Source organism: Mercenaria mercenaria, chromosome 5 (assembly GCF_021730395.1).
Source record: "Mercenaria mercenaria strain notata chromosome 5, MADL_Memer_1, whole genome shotgun sequence".
Classification (NCBI taxonomy): domain Eukaryota; kingdom Metazoa; phylum Mollusca; class Bivalvia; order Venerida; family Veneridae; genus Mercenaria; species Mercenaria mercenaria.
Window position 1 is genome coordinate 47016749 of NC_069365.1, and position 17607 is coordinate 47034355.

General features: G+C 32.8%; 1 protein-coding gene across 1 annotated transcript in view; it reads left to right on the forward strand.

The window, feature by feature from the left end:
* LOC123558387 (uncharacterized) overlaps positions 1 to 17607 on the forward strand; it is a 37318-nt gene that overhangs the window by 12313 nt on the left and 7398 nt on the right. The window contains exons 8-17 of the mRNA XM_053544580.1: positions 918 to 1045; positions 3282 to 3412; positions 4731 to 4869; positions 11082 to 11159; positions 12056 to 12574; positions 14225 to 14272; positions 14865 to 14909; positions 15480 to 15584; positions 16203 to 16535; positions 16784 to 17527. Of these exons, the coding sequence (XP_053400555.1) occupies positions 918 to 1045; positions 3282 to 3412; positions 4731 to 4869; positions 11082 to 11159; positions 12056 to 12574; positions 14225 to 14272; positions 14865 to 14909; positions 15480 to 15584; positions 16203 to 16535; positions 16784 to 17527 (2270 nt within the window). The remainder of the gene's footprint in view (positions 1 to 917; positions 1046 to 3281; positions 3413 to 4730; positions 4870 to 11081; positions 11160 to 12055; positions 12575 to 14224; positions 14273 to 14864; positions 14910 to 15479; positions 15585 to 16202; positions 16536 to 16783; positions 17528 to 17607) is intronic.

The following is a 17607-nucleotide window of genomic DNA, read 5'->3' on the forward strand; positions in this document are numbered from 1 at the left end:
CATGTACATTGTTTTTGAAAAAACTGGTACACGTTAAACGCGTTTTGAACGTTTGTATTTGTTGGAATTAAACTTATTTCTTATTATACTCGGTTCAAAGGTGGAACATATAAAGTCCGCAGTGTTAACTTGTTATTCATTTTCATTATACCTGGATGCATTTGATAGGCTTTGGCCTTGTTTAGTTATTCATTTTCGTACTGTTTAGATATATTAAAATAGCTCTGTTTGTTATAATTTCTTAATTAGTACTTGTAACATGAAGTCCATGTTGTTGTTTTATTCGGAATTTATGTATGTATGTCTCAAAAGGTTTTAGTCTTCATGTAATTCATGTTTTATTTTTGACATATTTTCTTGTATAATCATTTATCCTTTTCTATACTTTTCTTTACATTTATCATTTCAGATCTTTGTCGTAAGTATATTTTGACACTTTGATAATCGAAACCGATGGGAACGATGTAAAAGGAACACGTTCTGTCCGGTCTAGATATTCTAGCTTTCGTACCCAACTTTATCATCAAAGTTTGTACATTTTTTTTTGTAAACATGCTCACATTATATCTGCACGAATCCTTGCAAATCTTAATGTTTGCTTTTTACTTTGTTGATACAAATCTTATACCAGCATTGTTGTACAAAATAACAGAAATATTCTAATATGTACAGTAAAGTGTGTTCTAAAGTCCACTTATAGAGAACCTTTTCATATAGGCTTATCCCTTTTACCATGTGTTTGTGATTAGAGACTACATGTCAACAAAAGTCACTTTTGTCACTTTCCAAAGGTTGTCTTTACAGACAGGTTTGACTGTACATAGAAATGTCCATAAGTATTTCTGAATGAATTATTTTATTAAGAACACAACGAGTGTGTGATATTAACTTTTGTTTTCTCATTGTGATTAACCTAGCGTTTACCAGTGATGAAAGTACAAACATTCTGCCAATCATAATCGGCGTGATTGTTGCTCTCGTGCTCCTAGCTCTCATTGCTCTACTGATCTACTGCTGTTACAAGCGCAAGTGTCGGAGGAAAAAGGTAATTACTATTTATATTTTATACTGCAGGTACGTTACTCTTTTTAACTGTTACTTTGGTATATTATCTGTGGGATGTTTGGCTTCTATTCACTACTTTTTATTGTCTCAATTCGTTTATTGATATTGCAAATCCATTATGGATATCCTTAATTCATTATAGATATCCTTAGTACTTCATTTATGGATAACACAGATTCATTTTTGATACCATTAATTCATTTATGGATATCACAAAATGATTTATGTGAAGTCTGTAATTCTATAATTCGAGCATTGTATAAGCATTTATTGTATGAAATCTTAAATTCAGTTTAATAATATCTAAAATTCTGTTTCATAATATCAATAAATAGGTTTTGGACATCACAAATCAAATTTGAGATATCATTAAATAGAATTAAGGATATCATAACATGGACATATTTTGTGATTTCACTAAATCGATTTTAGGATATCATTGAATTAATTATGGGTATCTTAAATTCAGTTTTAGGATATCATTAAACGAATTATTAATATAAAAGAATAAAGACTAACATAGTTTTTATCTTTGGATATCGTAAAATCAACTTTATGATATTATAAAATAAGTTAAAATTGTACAGTTACACTTAAGTGTATGGATTATTGATACCCATAAATCGAATTTAGGATTAATAAAATCAATCCGGATGATATTTTGAGATATCGTTAAATGATTTATTGATACTATTCAATGTATTTTGTGATATCCTAAAATGTCACTTCTGTTACAGATGTTGTTAGTCACATACTGTTTTATATGAATCACCATGTGAAGTAATTTACGTGACAGACAGAATCTTTATTTATTGTGAATTTTAAACCTTGGAAGGTTATACTCAATTATATATAATTGAAATTTGAGAGGAAAAACGTGATCCAATTTCACGTTTAGAAGGATATTTTTACAAAAAGTTTAGAGAAATCAGTGCAAGAAAGAGTTGCTTTACATGAAAATGCAACAGCATTTAAACATGTTTATTATTCTACAAAACGGTTATCAATTTACTAAAATATGCATTGTATTCCGGAAAAGGACTGCTTGAAGATGCCACAATTCCGGACTGTTCAACACCATTAAAATTCACCATTTTCAAACAACTGTTGTATATCTTCTTTTGATACATTTGCAATGACGTACACCCAGTGCCGAAATTTCACATAAGTAGGATTTACAAATGACATTTTGTTTTAAAGGGGGACAACTTATTGAGAATATTTTAGGTATCAAGTAGTATGAACCAGCATGGGAAAGCACGATAAAGCATGTAACGGGCATGCAGACTGTTGCTAAAAGTTCAACATGTTCATTTTACTGAGCTGCGGTGGCCTAATGGATAAGGCACCTGCCCCGCAATCGGGAGGTCGAAGGTTCGAGCCCTGTCAGAGGCGGGTCTTGTTATTGAAGAGAGACCGGTTGGTGGGCCGCCAGCTAGTTAAATAATGGTTACCGATTGCCTACCTACCTGGTGCCTGGCATTGAAAAATAGGAATCAGGAAGTAATGCTGTTCAATGTAGGTGTCTCATTAGCCAACTTAGTGACACTATAATAAACAAACACTTGACTTGACTTTTACTTTTATAGTCTCAATTTTTTATGGACAAATTATGTCAATTTTATTAAAGTCTTTATATTCATTCTTTTTTTTACAATAGTTGTTTCCTTTAGATTTAATTGCAAATGGCAATCTGTGAAAAATTGCATATAACGGACTCCTAGAAAGAATGATTAAATCACGAAAAACTTACCAATATTTCAATTGTACGGTTAAATTATTTAAATTACATGAAAATTTCTACATTTTACAGTTCTAAGACTATAGTAACGTATCCGGAAGTGTGATCCTTTCCTGTAATCTTTTTTTTTTACCGGATTATAAGGCATATGTCAATAAAATGACTATTCTTTAGTAGAATACTTAACATGTGTCGGCATTAAATTACCCTCATTGAGTGTACGCATGCATTGAATGTACACTATTAAACCTATGTTAACCCTAACCTTAAGTCAGTATATACACCCAGTACGTGCGTACATCCAATGGGGGGGATTTAATGTTGGCGCTCGACATGTCTTATTAGCTGTTCAATTTTCATATAAAACGCAACTCTTAATTTCAGTGATTGGAGATCTTCGGCGAAACCCTTGAGTCATTTCAGAATCCTTTTAATTGAATATGTTTTCTGTATTTGTGACTGTTTTTCCGCCTAGACTGACGAAGAAGAAGCACTGTCTGAATCAGAGAGTGAAGATGAACAGCAGAAGAAATCCGAAAGCCGTCGGTCCTCAAAGTCCAGTCTGGAGGAGGAGGAAGAGAAAAAGTCTATCGACTCGGGTATCGGGTAAAAGACTTATTATGCACTTATTTATCAGACAATTTAAATAGACTAAATGTGGCCAAGTGCCAACGGGAAATGACCAGTGTTTGACACATTGCGGAGACTATTCTTACCCAGTTGAGTTTAATGGTTTCAGTGTCGTCATGTGCTAAAGGGAAATAACCAATGTTTGACTTGATTTTATAACAGATTGAATGTGTACCCTTAATCCAGTTGAGTTTAATGGTTTCAATGTCGTGATGCACCAAAGGGAAATAACCAGTGTTTGACTTGATTTTATAACAGATTGAAATATGTCCCCTTGCGGAGACTGCTCTAATCCATTCAGTCATAATTGTATTACCCGAGAAAGAGATATTTTGACTATCAAAAACATGTTCAACCTTTTTGACACGTGACCAAGCGAAAGTGACCGTCAGGTCATGTGACTGCGCTGTTTTTGAATGTCATATAAGGGCAATTAACTGCTTCAATTTTTTTAGCCAAATTATTGCCTCCCTTGTCAACATATGTACTTATAGTAGTGACGTCACTATTCAATGTGTACACAAGCGATAACCGCGTTAAGGATGAAACTGTTAAATTAAATGCATTAAAACATTTAAAAAAAAATATGTACAAAATTTTGTTTTGGTATAATAAAATAAATATCATATGGCAGCGTGTGTGACATTGATATTGTCAACACTCGAAACAGAATGCTTTCGCCTCGGGTGACATTCTGCCCTCGGGTTGACAATATCAATGTCACACAAGCTGCCATATGATATTTATATAATATCGTCATGCGCCTAAGGGAAATAACCAGTGTTTGATTTAATTTTATAACAGATTGAAATGTGTCCCCTTAATCCAGTTGAGTTTAATGGCTTTAATATCGTCATGCGCTAAAGGGAAATAACCAGTGTGTGACTGGAATTCATAACAGATTGAAATGCGTTCCCTTAAATCCAGTTAAGGGAAATAAAAAGTGTTTGATTTGATTTTATAACAGATTGAAATATGTCCCCTTAAATCCTGTTGAGTTTAATGGTTTCAGTGTCGTCATTCGTTAAAGGGAAATAACCAGTGTTTGACTTGATTTTATAACAGATTGAAATATGTCCCTTTAATCCAGTTCAGTTTAATGGTTTCAATGTCGTCATGCGTCAAAGGGAAATAACCAGTGCCTGACTTTAATTTTATAACAAATTGAAATATGTCCCTTTGCGGAAACTGCTCTAATCCAATATTTATGATGTATTCATTTTAACACGTCTATATTCTAATAAAATGCTTCTGTACAAAAATAAATGAATAAATGTTTGTTCTTTTTTGTTAGTGAACCACCCGTCACAGGGAGAACAGACTCGAATAATGAGCTTGACGATGATACAAAGGAACAGGAACATGAACTGGTAATTACTGCCGAGGGTGATAAAGAAATTGATGATAAAAATTCAAGACCATGTTCAGGACAGGTATTTAAAAATAATGGATTGCAGTGGCATGTAAGGCAATGTATTGATACTAAGGACTTGACTATGTATACATTAATTCTCGGAGTTAATGCCCTATATAGTACAGTGTCAATACAATGCATTCCCTGGTACTACTCCCTGCACTATTTTGTTTGAGTTTTGTGTTAGTTTGGCTTGCAATGGCGTGTCTTCTAATGCATTTTAACGCTTGTTTTTATTTATTTTATTTTGAATCTGTATTTTGTTAATACCTTACCTGCACGGTACTGTTTGTTGTTTATATACATGTTTCTTTATTTCTTTAAACGATTTTGTATCTAAGTGGTCCATGAGTGGTCATGTTAAAATCAACATTTTGAAAACTGACCTTTAAAGTAAATGTGTACTTCACATATCTTGCGGGTTTTTTTTGTGATACGCAGTGTTCTATAATTTAAACTGAACCTGTCCAATTAGGCTCTATATTTAAATCATGTCATGCATGAATTGGTTAAGGAAAAAGAAACTTAGTAAAACCTCTAATTTACCGTGACCACTTACGTGAGCATAAGCGTTACGTAAATTGTAAATTTTATAGAATAAGGGTGTTGTTGTCAAAATGAAAGAAAATTTCAATTACTTTTCAGCTACAAACAGAAGTAGGTAGTTTGGTGCAATTGCATTTAACTAGATATACGCAATATAGTTATTTTAGTTACACATATATTTTCATGTATGAATTTTTTCTTCATTATTTGTTTGTTTTTTATTTTCATTTTGGTTTTTGCACTACCTTGTATAGCACATTGCTTGCTGTTTATTAATTCAATTATTATATGCACATGTATGTTTATTTAATAGCCGGTATTATTAAAAGAGCAAACACTCAGACGTGCATGTGGCACTGAGAAGAACAGTAATACATTTATGTGAATATATAAAATTATTCCTGTATTTTCCCATGCCAAAAATAACTTCGTTAGTAGTTCTGTTTGCGCATCATGACAATTTTATGGACATTTCCTATGTTCAATGGTTCTGTCAAATTTTCTTTGCTATTAACTGTTTTATAGACGAACGTGATAAGAATAATAGGTATGATATCAATAAGAAAGTCAGACCTTTCCAAGACCTGTACAAGTAATTGTTGTTTTTTGTTCATGTTTTTAATTGTTTAACGTATACTTATAACTGTTAATTTGTTAGGCCAGATTTATATAATACTGTATTAACTTCAGTGCATGAAGTGTTAACCCCTGTATTAACATTGTAACATGGATATTTACTTGGTTGCTGTTTAATCTAAAGTATAAGTTTGCTTTTTTGTATGCACAACATGTACCTACATCGCACCGTTTTACGTTATTATGGAGTTTATTTCCTAATGTTGCAATATTACAGGTTTTCCCCCTCTTGTACCATTAAAATAGCTTAAAGTGTATCATACTCTCGATCTATTGACCGAATAGTAATCTTCATAATCGCAATGGGAAGTATGAATGCATAACTAGCATTTCTTTCCTTTTATATATTCGGATGTATATTTCTTCATTTTGAGAACGTTTTCTTACTGTTTCTTTAATTTACATCAACACTAACGAGGAAGAAAAGACATATGCTGGACAAAAAAGCTAACTGGTCACTTGTTATTTTGACAACATTTTAAAAATATGTACAGTTTGAATCAGATCAGTATATTGATGATACGACACCAAAACTTCAACAAGTCGATGTATATTATGGAACGCCAAAATTCTTGTGTTAGATGATTACGAAGTGTCTTCTTTATTTAGAGTGGTATCTTCTCAAGATCTTGTAATGTCTTGTTGATTACTGTGTTATCATGTTGAGTTGCGATGCTATCATGTCTAATGTATGTACACCTTTGTCAGAGTGACATACTATTTTGTTAAACTACCATGTCCTATTTTCTCAAAGCAACATGTTATCATGTCCATTTAACATACTATTTTGTCTGAGTGACATGCTCTTTTGTTTAACGACCATCTTATTTTCTCAAAGTAACATACTATCATGTCCAGTGTATATACTATCTTGTCAGAGTGACGTACTATTTTGTTAAACGACTATCCTATTTTCTTAAAGGAACGTGCTATCTTGTCTAGTGTGTATACTATCATGTCAGAGTAACGCACTATTCTATTTAACGACCATCCTATTTTCTCAAATTAACATGCTATCATGTCCAGTGTGTATACTATCTTGTCTGAGTGACGTACTATTATCCTATTTTCTCAAAGTAACATGTTATTATGTTCAGTGTGTATACTGTCTTCTCAGAGTGACGTACTACTTTGTGAAACGACCATGACAAGATAGTATGTTCACTGGACATAGTGTGTCACTCTGACAAGATAGTATGTAACTTTGAGAAAATAGGGTGGTCGTTTAACAAAATAGTTCGTCACTCTGACAAGATAGTATGTTCACTGGACATAATAGCATGTTACTTTGGAAAATAGGAAAGTTGTTTAACAAAATAGTACGTCACTCTGACAAGATAGTATATACACTTGACATGATAGCATGTTATTTTGAGAAAATAGGGTGGCCGTTTAACAAAAATGTACGTCACTCTAACAAGATAGTATGTTTCTTTGTGAAAGCAGAATGGTCGTTTAAGAAAATAGTACGTCACTCTGACAAGACAGTATATACACTGGACATGATAGCATGTTACTCTGAGAAAATGGGATGGTCGTTTGACATAAAAGTACGTCACTCTGACAAGATAGTATGTTACTTTAAAAAAGTAGGATGATCGTTTAACAAAATAGTACGTCACATTGACAAGATAATATATACACCGGACATGATAGCATGTTTCTTTGAGAAAATAGTATGGTCGTTTGACGAAATAGTCCATCACCCTGACAAGAATGTACGTTACCTTGAGATAATAGGATGGTCGTTTAAGAAAAATATACGTCACTCTGACAAGACAACATATATACACTGGACATGATAGCATATTGCTTTAAGAAAATAAGATGGTCATTTAACAAAATAGTACGTCACACTGAAAAGATAGTAAGTTCACTGGACATGATAACATGTTGCTTTAAGAAAATAGGATGGCCGTTTAACAAAATAATACGTCACTCAGACAAAATAGTACATACGTTAGACATGATAGCATTGTTACTCAACATGATAACACAGTAATTAACAAGACATAACAGGATCTTGAGAAGATGCTACTCTAAAAAGGAATTTACCTCGTATTCATTTAAAAATAAGACAACTCTGGCGTTCCATAGTATATGCTATTTATTCTACCACTTCAATCCATTTTTGAAAAGTCACAAATATATACTAAAATGACTAGAATTTACAAACTATCGTTAAATATGATACGGGAAGAAAATGACAACAAAAATAAGATAATGTCGTTGACGTGCCCTGTTGATTAAGAACATTTACTATTTGGATATTATTTAACCATTTTAGTACAAAATCAAAATCTACACCTCCGTCTTATTATAAGTGGTATTCACATAACCCTTACGTGTATTTTTGTGACTTTTTCAAAAGTGAAGTGTAGTAGTAAAATGAATAAAACATGTTTAGTTTCTAAAAAAGTACTTTACTTTTTTAAAGATATCAACAAAGTAGCGAGTGGCGGGTTAACTGTGTTATTCGGTTATTTTGGTACATAATTGTACATAACTACTTCGATTACTGGATGTGTTTACGTGTATAGTAATATAATCTGTTATTCTACCACTCTTTTGTCTACAATGATAAAATCCCATTACCCGAGAAAGAGATATTTTGACTATCAAAACCGTTTTCAACCTTTTCGACACGTGACCAAGCGAAAGTGACTGTCAGGTCATGTGACCGCGCTGATATTTTGAATGTCATTTAAGGGCGATTAACTGCTTCAATTGTTTAGCCAAATGATTGCCTCCCTTGTACACTATTCAATGTGTACACAGGCGATTACCGCACTAAAGATGAAACTGTTAAATTAAATGAATTAAAAAACATTTTAAAAAATTTTTATGTACTAAATTTTGTTCGGTATAATAAAATAAATATCATATGGCAGCCTGTGTGACATTGATATTTTCAACCCTCGAAACAGAATGTCACCACTCGGCTTTCACCTCGGGTGACATTCTGCCCACGGGTTGACAATATCAATGTCACACACGCTGTCATATGATATTTATATAATACAAATCTATGCCAGTGTAACGGATATGATGTTATCTTCAATGAAAATAGTTTCTGTTTCATACAATATTAAACACGTTAACAAAATGATATATTAGCTTAATGGATTAAATTCAAGAGTAGTATATAGATTTAAATATTGTATTTCTGTCACTAACCAAGGTCTATAATTATCGATGCATGATATGAGGCAATTTATTTCGTATAGCCGGATCTTCAAACTACAATGATCAATTGAAATTGGGATAGTTCGTTTAATCTGTACTTCACTTGTCTATAGATAGTGTACTTTAAAATTATTGTGCAGCCGTACATTATTTTTAATGCGAGCCATATCGTTTTGTTGTATATCTTATTTTGTCATGGTACCGCGACCAAAGCTTGCACCACTGGTATCTATTTTGCTCTTTTAAGAATCGAAACGTTAACATTCGTTTTGGGTAATAAAATAGTTCGAAACGTTAACATTCGTTTTGAGTAATGAAAATAGTTCTATCTTATAAATACCGCATTTTTAATCTTTTCAAGTGCATCCTTTAGATTTAATGATTTTGCGAACTCGACAAGGTCAGCTATATTTTGCATAAAACTACTATATAATATCAAATATATTAATCTTTTTCCCCAGTTCGATTTGTCACATATTTTCGCGATATAACATGTTGTCTGATAATAGCGTTTAGCAGATTACGTCTTACGTTAGACACTCAAATTGATTTTTCAATGGACTTTCATGGTAAAAAATTACTCCCTATCTATTCTTCAAAATATTTGTTCACCCACAGGGAGTGTTTTAATTTCATCAAAATAGCCTTTCATATTTTATATGGACAAGGTCAATCAGTCTGTTTAGGTATTTTTCTTCAAAGACACCTAGCCCCAGTCATAACAGATTTAGAGGCCATAGCATCGATATTGCAGAGTAAAACAATAGATATTTGATATAACGGCCGTCTACTCGGCTGATTAACAGAATACGCAAATAAATATCTTGCTATAAATTCGTTAGTATACCAAATTATGATACAAAGAATGTGACGAATCGTTCGATCAATTGAAAAAGTAGTTTATGGTTAAAAGCTGAATATCCAAGTAGAAACTCGCAATACATTAAGACTGTAACAGTTCTCGGATCGATACTTGTAGCATTTAGCAAGTCATTTAGCAAACGCACACAAGTCTCCAAAGTAAGAAATAGTTTCATGTTTAAATTATAACTATCAAAAAGCATGAGAATTTAGTACGACTTGTTTAAGCGTTGCCTTATAAATTAAAGTAATGGTATCTTTAACTCCCTTTAAATGTTTCCGTCATTTAAAAGCTTAAACTGCCGTCCCTACAGCAAAACACCAGCCGTTACCGCCCAGTCATTATTTTATTGATATCACGTATTTATTCATTAATTGCCGTGCGATAAGTTTACCTTCCAATTATTTACTATAACAACGCTAAAAGTTACACAAAATTCTTTTCAATGTAAATTTTATTTTTATATTTTATGATTTCAAGGTTTCTAACTATATCGGTTGTGGTGATCAATTGATTATTTATGAGAATTCAGGTTTTATATTTGCTTTAGAGTGGTGAATTGAATTTAATTTCAATGGAGCAGAAGATTTTCATTGAAATGTAGTATATCGACGCTCGTCTCATCTATTATCATAATTAAAACCTAGTTCAAGTGGCTCTCGCTGTATATTCTCCGTATTGAAGGAAATATTTTGAGTGTTTTGGAATATATTTCAATACCGCTTTAAGCACTGATATTGTTAAAAGATTAGTGCAATTTTAAAGATGTTTTAACATAAATGCACACGGTATTTGTTAAAAAGGATGTATTGGAAACATGTCATCGAAAAAGGTTGCTGTATATAGCATTAACTGATCTTCATTACATCTAAACAGATAAATGTCTTTAAATGTAAACATATCGAGGTTTTTACTGACTTAAACGTTATCAAAGGGGATTTGTCACATTGATTTGTTGATATATAGAAAGGATATGTGTTAAAAATAATTTCATGTTATAGCGGTCTAGGATGTCGGATTTGCCTCCAAGTACAATACCCCCTGATGAAGACCAGCCGCTGTCACAGAGAAGCGAGGAGGTACGTTGCTACTGGCAACCACACATTTTTATTTCACGATACATGTGTCTATAAAAATTATGTTAGTTTTTCTTGTTATAAACTTGTCCATGACTGAAGAAATAATTTATCCCAAACAGTGATCTGTCGTTGAATTAAATCATTGTTTTGAGTTCAGATGCGAAATAAATACGTCATGAGGTAGCATCCCGAGTGATATAATATCACGTATCTAAACGACTAACAACGATTTCATTGAAGAATAAATCACTGTTTGAGATATATTATTTCGATTTTACATGTTGTCAAGGATTATCATGACAATATCCACATTTAGTATTTGCCTGTTTTGTGTGGGTTTTTCCAGCGCGACGCTATGACGTAATAATTTAATTGTTTCTTTCTGCTTTGTTCGATTGTAAAACAAATCTGGTCGTGTTGGAATGAAATATATTGTGTTTATATTTCGAAAGTATTTATGTATACTGCAAAGTAATTTTCATTTATTTGAAAAAGTTAAAGCTGTTTCATCACAAAAAGTGTTGCAACAACTTTTATTAAGATATTTTACTGGTTAACTTGCAGAAAAATAATCTAAAAAAGTTAAAATTGTGCACATACATCTTATAAATAATGAGGGCTTTCCTTTCCGCTAGTTTAGGAATATTCAACACAAGAGTTAGTTCATTTTATTTTCAATTGAAAAGCATCCAGTCGTGGATTCAGAAGTGCGCAAATTTCTTATGAATTTATATGAAAGTGCATGAGCTCCTAATAAATTTCAATTGTTCTCTCCCAATAATAAAAGATATTTACACCAGTAGATCTCCTTATTTGTTAAAGTTGATGAATTGTAGAAGAGTTTGTATTAATATAGTCGTACAAGATACTTGTAATATGTATGAATATGCCAACAGGACCATATAGCTGACGAAAATAAAGAAGATGAACCTGACAAAATAGAGGAACCAGAGGAGCCAGTTGATGATCAGGCGAGCGAAAAGGCTGACGAATCTGATCATGAGCCAGAACAAAAGGTAGATATTGATGAAGATGTTAAAGATGAAAATGTTAAAGGCGAAACAGCTGAAAGTGAAAAAGAAACAGCTGAGGATATAGAAGAAGAACAACAAGATTTAGAAAGCGAAAAAGAAGACCAAGAAAGCGAAAATGAGGATCATGAGCAAATGGTGAATAATCAAGAAGATGATATTCATGAAGAAGGAAACCAAGAGGATGATAGGATTGATGAGAATGAAGAAGAAGAAGAAGAAGATGAGATACTTTCTCAAAAGGGACCAGACATACAGGAAGATAATGAAGAACCTGAACAAAAGGAGGAAGAAGACGACGACGAAGAAGACGATGATGAGGAGGAGGAGGATGAAGAAGGAGGACATCAGCAAAGTGACTTGGAAGTCACAGTAGATAATAAGGTGATTAATGTAGTGATTTATAAGTAAACATGTATGTTAATTGTTGATTTATTAAATTGGTACCATAATTTTGTTTACAGACTACAAAATGTTGATGCTGTGTGTAAACACTTAGTAAAAATGCCAGTTTACGAATATCATTTTAGTGTTGTTAAGGTTAAACATTTATAGCAATTGCAAGTCAAACTAAAACTGAAATGTGAACCATCAACGAAATGTAGTTTGACAATTGAATTTTTCATCATTAGTCCTTAACATGGTTCTTGTCCTCTCTGTGATATATTTGTTTATCCCCATTTTGATCTTAACAGCTACATTTGTAAACATGCAGTGTAGACAACAGTAACTCTTTATGATAGAGTAATTGAAAAGTAAACACTTGTAGAATCTGTATAAACACTGAGCTTCCATATTGTTTTTCCTAATGGCCTTTATATGAATTCAAGTGTTCGTTTGTTTAAATCTCATATAAAGGATCAATAACTATTTAAATTTGATTTAAAGCGGCAGTTAATAGATGCGCTGATTTTCGTATTGAGAAATATGAAATGCTATATAATTTGTCAATTTATATATTATCTACTGTAGTAATTCGAATATATATTAGGTCGTAATAGAAAATATCTTAGTATCACTTTGACGCATACGTCCAGTTCTGCTTATAAATCACGCTCGACTATAAGGCATAATTGAAGAAAAGAAAACAAGTGACAAAACCTAAATGAAAACTGTCAATATAATTTATCAGACATATATATCCAACACACTTGATGATAGCCCAGAGACGCCATATTCAGGAACCTAGCGCGTATAAATTCTGCCCTCCTTGAATCTTGAAGCGCAAAAATAGCATCATAATCCCGGGTCAATTTTAGTCTATGTTAAATTAAAATGTGTCAGCATATTTTCAGCAAGTGCTTGTAACATATACAATGGACAGTTACGCATTAAAAAGAATATGAGCTGTCACTTTTGGCGGTCTTGGGGAAAATTGGAATCGACCAATTTCTAATTAAAAATCAGATACGATGTAGATAATTTTAATAATTACAACTAAAGTTTCAAACAAAATGCACATCATTCATAAACTAGCTTTACAAATCTGTCACGTTTATTTTAAACATGCAATGACGTCATTTTATTATGTCTCCCACATGAATGTGGTGGGAGACATATTGATTTACTCCTGTCTGTGTGTCCGTCTGTCACAAATCTTGTCCGCGCTCTAAGTCGAACAGTTCTCATCCGATCTTCACCAAACTTAAACTAAATGTGTTTGCCAATAAGTCCTCGGCCAAGTTCGATAACTAACCAAATCGGCTTAGGCACTTAGGAATTATGTCCCTTGAATTACTGGTCCAAACCACTCACCCAAACCACTTTGAATCACTCAACCAAAACTTACTGAATCGAGTGGCCCTTTGAATTACTGAAGAGTACTTTTCTGAACCAAAACTTACTCCTGAAGTGTACTTTTTTACTATTCCGATGATTAGGCAGTTGTGTGAGACATGCCCTTTTCTCAAAATCAGCTCTAGTTTTACCTTGTAGTAATTGCAATAGATTTATTAAGCTTTGCATCGATGCATATACTTTATGAACTTTATTTGCTTCTATAGCAGCAAGTGACTAATGCCTATTATACTTTAGGATGAACCAGCACAGGAAAACCCAGATGACGAGGACACAAAATCAGAGGTATTTGGCATCAAGTTTTAATGTATACTACTTCTATTCCATGTTGTTTAAATGGTGTCGAGACTGGCACAATGGTGTAGTCATTATTTCCGTCCCAGTTTCTTGTAAAAAAGCATGCTTTGACAATGTCCTTTTTGCTTTTGTTTTATTTTAGACCTGTCTTAAAGGAGACTAACATTACCGACACGGCCCTCAAGATGTCATCCATCATAATTTGATTTTTGTTTCAGCCGAAAGCGGAACCTTTTTGCGCGTATGTTAAATAACCTTTAAATAGCGGGGGAACCCAGGTGTCCGTGGCAGTACGGTCCTCAAATTTAGACCTGCACCCGGATGTGATCACCGGCCGTCCGCGAGGCTAGACCCAGAGATGACGGGCATTGCCCTTAACCACTGGAATCCAGACTTATTTAAGATTTATGTTACTTTAAAATTGATTTCTACAACATAGTCATTTTAAAATTTCTACAGAACTATTGAGTGTAGTTATGTTATATGTTTAATAACGGCTGTCCTTTCAAGTACATTTTTGACTTAACAGACAGCATTTCAATGGAAATATATGACATTATCATTCTCATATTTATTTAAGGATCAGGAACAAAAGCAAGAGAAAGAAGACACAGAAAGTCAAAAGGTTAACACACGTTTATTGCAATCAGTTTTGATTAATATCAAACCATGTGTTATACTTAATCTGCAATACTGTCCGGTGAATCTGTTATCTGTTATTTGTTTTCTATAGAAGATTTGGACAAATTTAGAAAAAAGATAGATACAAACAGCTATAAATTCACGCGAGAAGAGAATCAACAGTATTATTTAAAAGTTGCTTGAAATTTCTTCGATGATACATAATTATCCCCAAGAACTTTTTTTTTAATTAAGAATCAACGTTGCACAATAGCACTTTAAATACAGTTTTTACATGCTGTTATCACCGTCTATTTATTGAAATAAGTAGATTAAGAAATGAATTATAGGAACTACCAACTTTTTTTACTCGTTTACTCAATTATTTATTTCTAGTAAAATATTTTCATTTAGTTATTTTTATTTTACAATTAGACATATAACCTATTTTGTTCCCACTCTTTATAATTCATACTTTGGCATTTTGGTTCTATGTTACATTTTCATTATTTCCCCCTTGATCACTTCAACGCATATTTATCCGTCAATTTTTTTCGTTTCCATTTCTATAAAGGAATCAGATGCAGAAACAAAGCAGCATAAACATATTTCGTCAGATGAAGATGATGCCGAAGTTCAACGTCGGCTAATTGGCTTAAAAAAGGGAAAAGATAACACGGTATGTACGGTGAATACGTCTTTATTACATATGACGGGTCTCCAGCATTTTATAATGGCGGAGTAAGACACCAAATGCGCCCCAAAACAATGTTTAAGGCGGTAGAACCTCTGTAAATCGTTTGATATTGCAATACAATTTAAATGTTACAATTATAATTATGTAGATAGGTGTTTTGGTGTATTATTTATAAAAGAATTTACAAATAAAGTTTTAGTCAATTACCAAATCACTGAAAAACCAAGTAAGGTAAAATGAAGAATTCTTTTATATTTTGTATACTTTAAACTTGTTGAAGAAATACGTGGAAATCATGCATAATATATATTTTGGGAACGCAAAAGAGTTTATTTCACAGCTAATATATTGAACTTTTTTATATATATATATGAAAGTATCAAAGAAAAATAAATGAATTCATCATTAAAGTATCACATTACAGAAATATCTTTCGTATGTATACAGTATCTGAAAATGCAAGTAGCTGTGAATTTCCAGTTTTGATTAGTAAGTTTACAAACATGTAAAACCAGCTACTGAGAAGCTTTGATTCATTTTATTTTTTTTCTCTTCTTAGTACATCATTAATGTATTTTATCATCCGCATGCATTGAACAGACAAAGGGAGGCCTTACAACGGTTCTGGTATCTCGGGAGGAGGAAGAACGAAAGAGACAAAAAATAAACAGTAAAAGCAAGAAGCAGAAAATGAAGAAACTGGCAAAGAAAAAGACGAAAAGATTTGGTGGCAAGGGCATCAAAGGAGACAAGCGTCAGCTCGACTCAGATGATGAGATAGGGTCCTCTGATGACGAGATTAGGAGAAGGGGACTCAGGGAGGCTCCATTCATGAAACAGTATGAGAACAAGAAACACATAGAACATATATTAGATGAGCAACATTACTGGAGCGATCCCGAGGCTGATAAAGACTCGTTTAGAATTAATGACGTACGTATTAGACCTATGTGTGTTATGATATTTATTATATAAGAGAAAAACTTTTGTGTTTCAAGAAGCAAGTAGATATAATATATCATTCTAAAGGATCCCGAGTGTCTTGACGTCCTTTATGTTTGGAGTTTTATAAAATAGAACAATTATGTATATAAACTGTTTTTTGTAACCTCCAAATTCTCCTCTATAATCCTATAATTATTAAATTATGAAACAGTTTGTATTACTTTAATACTTTTCAGGAAATGAGCAGTGTATTCAACAGCGACTTTTCCTCAGAAAGTGAGGAGGAAATTATAGGTGCTGACGGAATACCAGTGCGTGTTAAAAAGACAAAACATGATAAAAGAAAGAAAAGAGGTGACGGTGATGACATAAGTAACGCTGATTCTGAATATCTTAGGCAGAAAATGCTTAAACGTGCTGGATCTGTAGATAGTATGGTCTCAGTGGAAGATCCAGACAATATAGATCAACGAAAATCAAAACGAAGACTTAACGAGCACATTATGAAAATGGATATTGATGAAGACATAACTAAAGAGAAAGGCAAATCAAAGACCGGTGGTGCTAGTGGCAACGAAGAAGAAGCAGAAGAAGACAAGTCTGATCGCGAACGCACGGGTGATGATAAGGGAAAAGCTGACACTGTGGCAAATTCTAAATTCCATTTAAACAAAGCAAAAACCATTCTTGTTAAAGAACATTCTGATATGACAGATGACTCGCTGAATGAGAAAGGTCGAAAATCGAAGAAAAAGAGTAAAAGAACATTATATGGAAAGGAAAATGAGGAAGATCTGAGTGATTTCTGTGATACCGATATAGACAAGCTTAGTGATAGAGACAGTGGAATGGACGAAGAGGAGGGTGATATAGATGTGCTACTTACACATGATCAACAACAAATGATTGTTAACATGTTATTTGATGAGGATATGAATCTAAGACCACAGTTTAGTAGGGATGAAAATGGACGAATTGTTGTAAGATATTTTCTATTTGTTATAATAAATTATATCATAGTCTTAAAACTGGATGAAGAGCTACAGAAGAGATCTGAAAG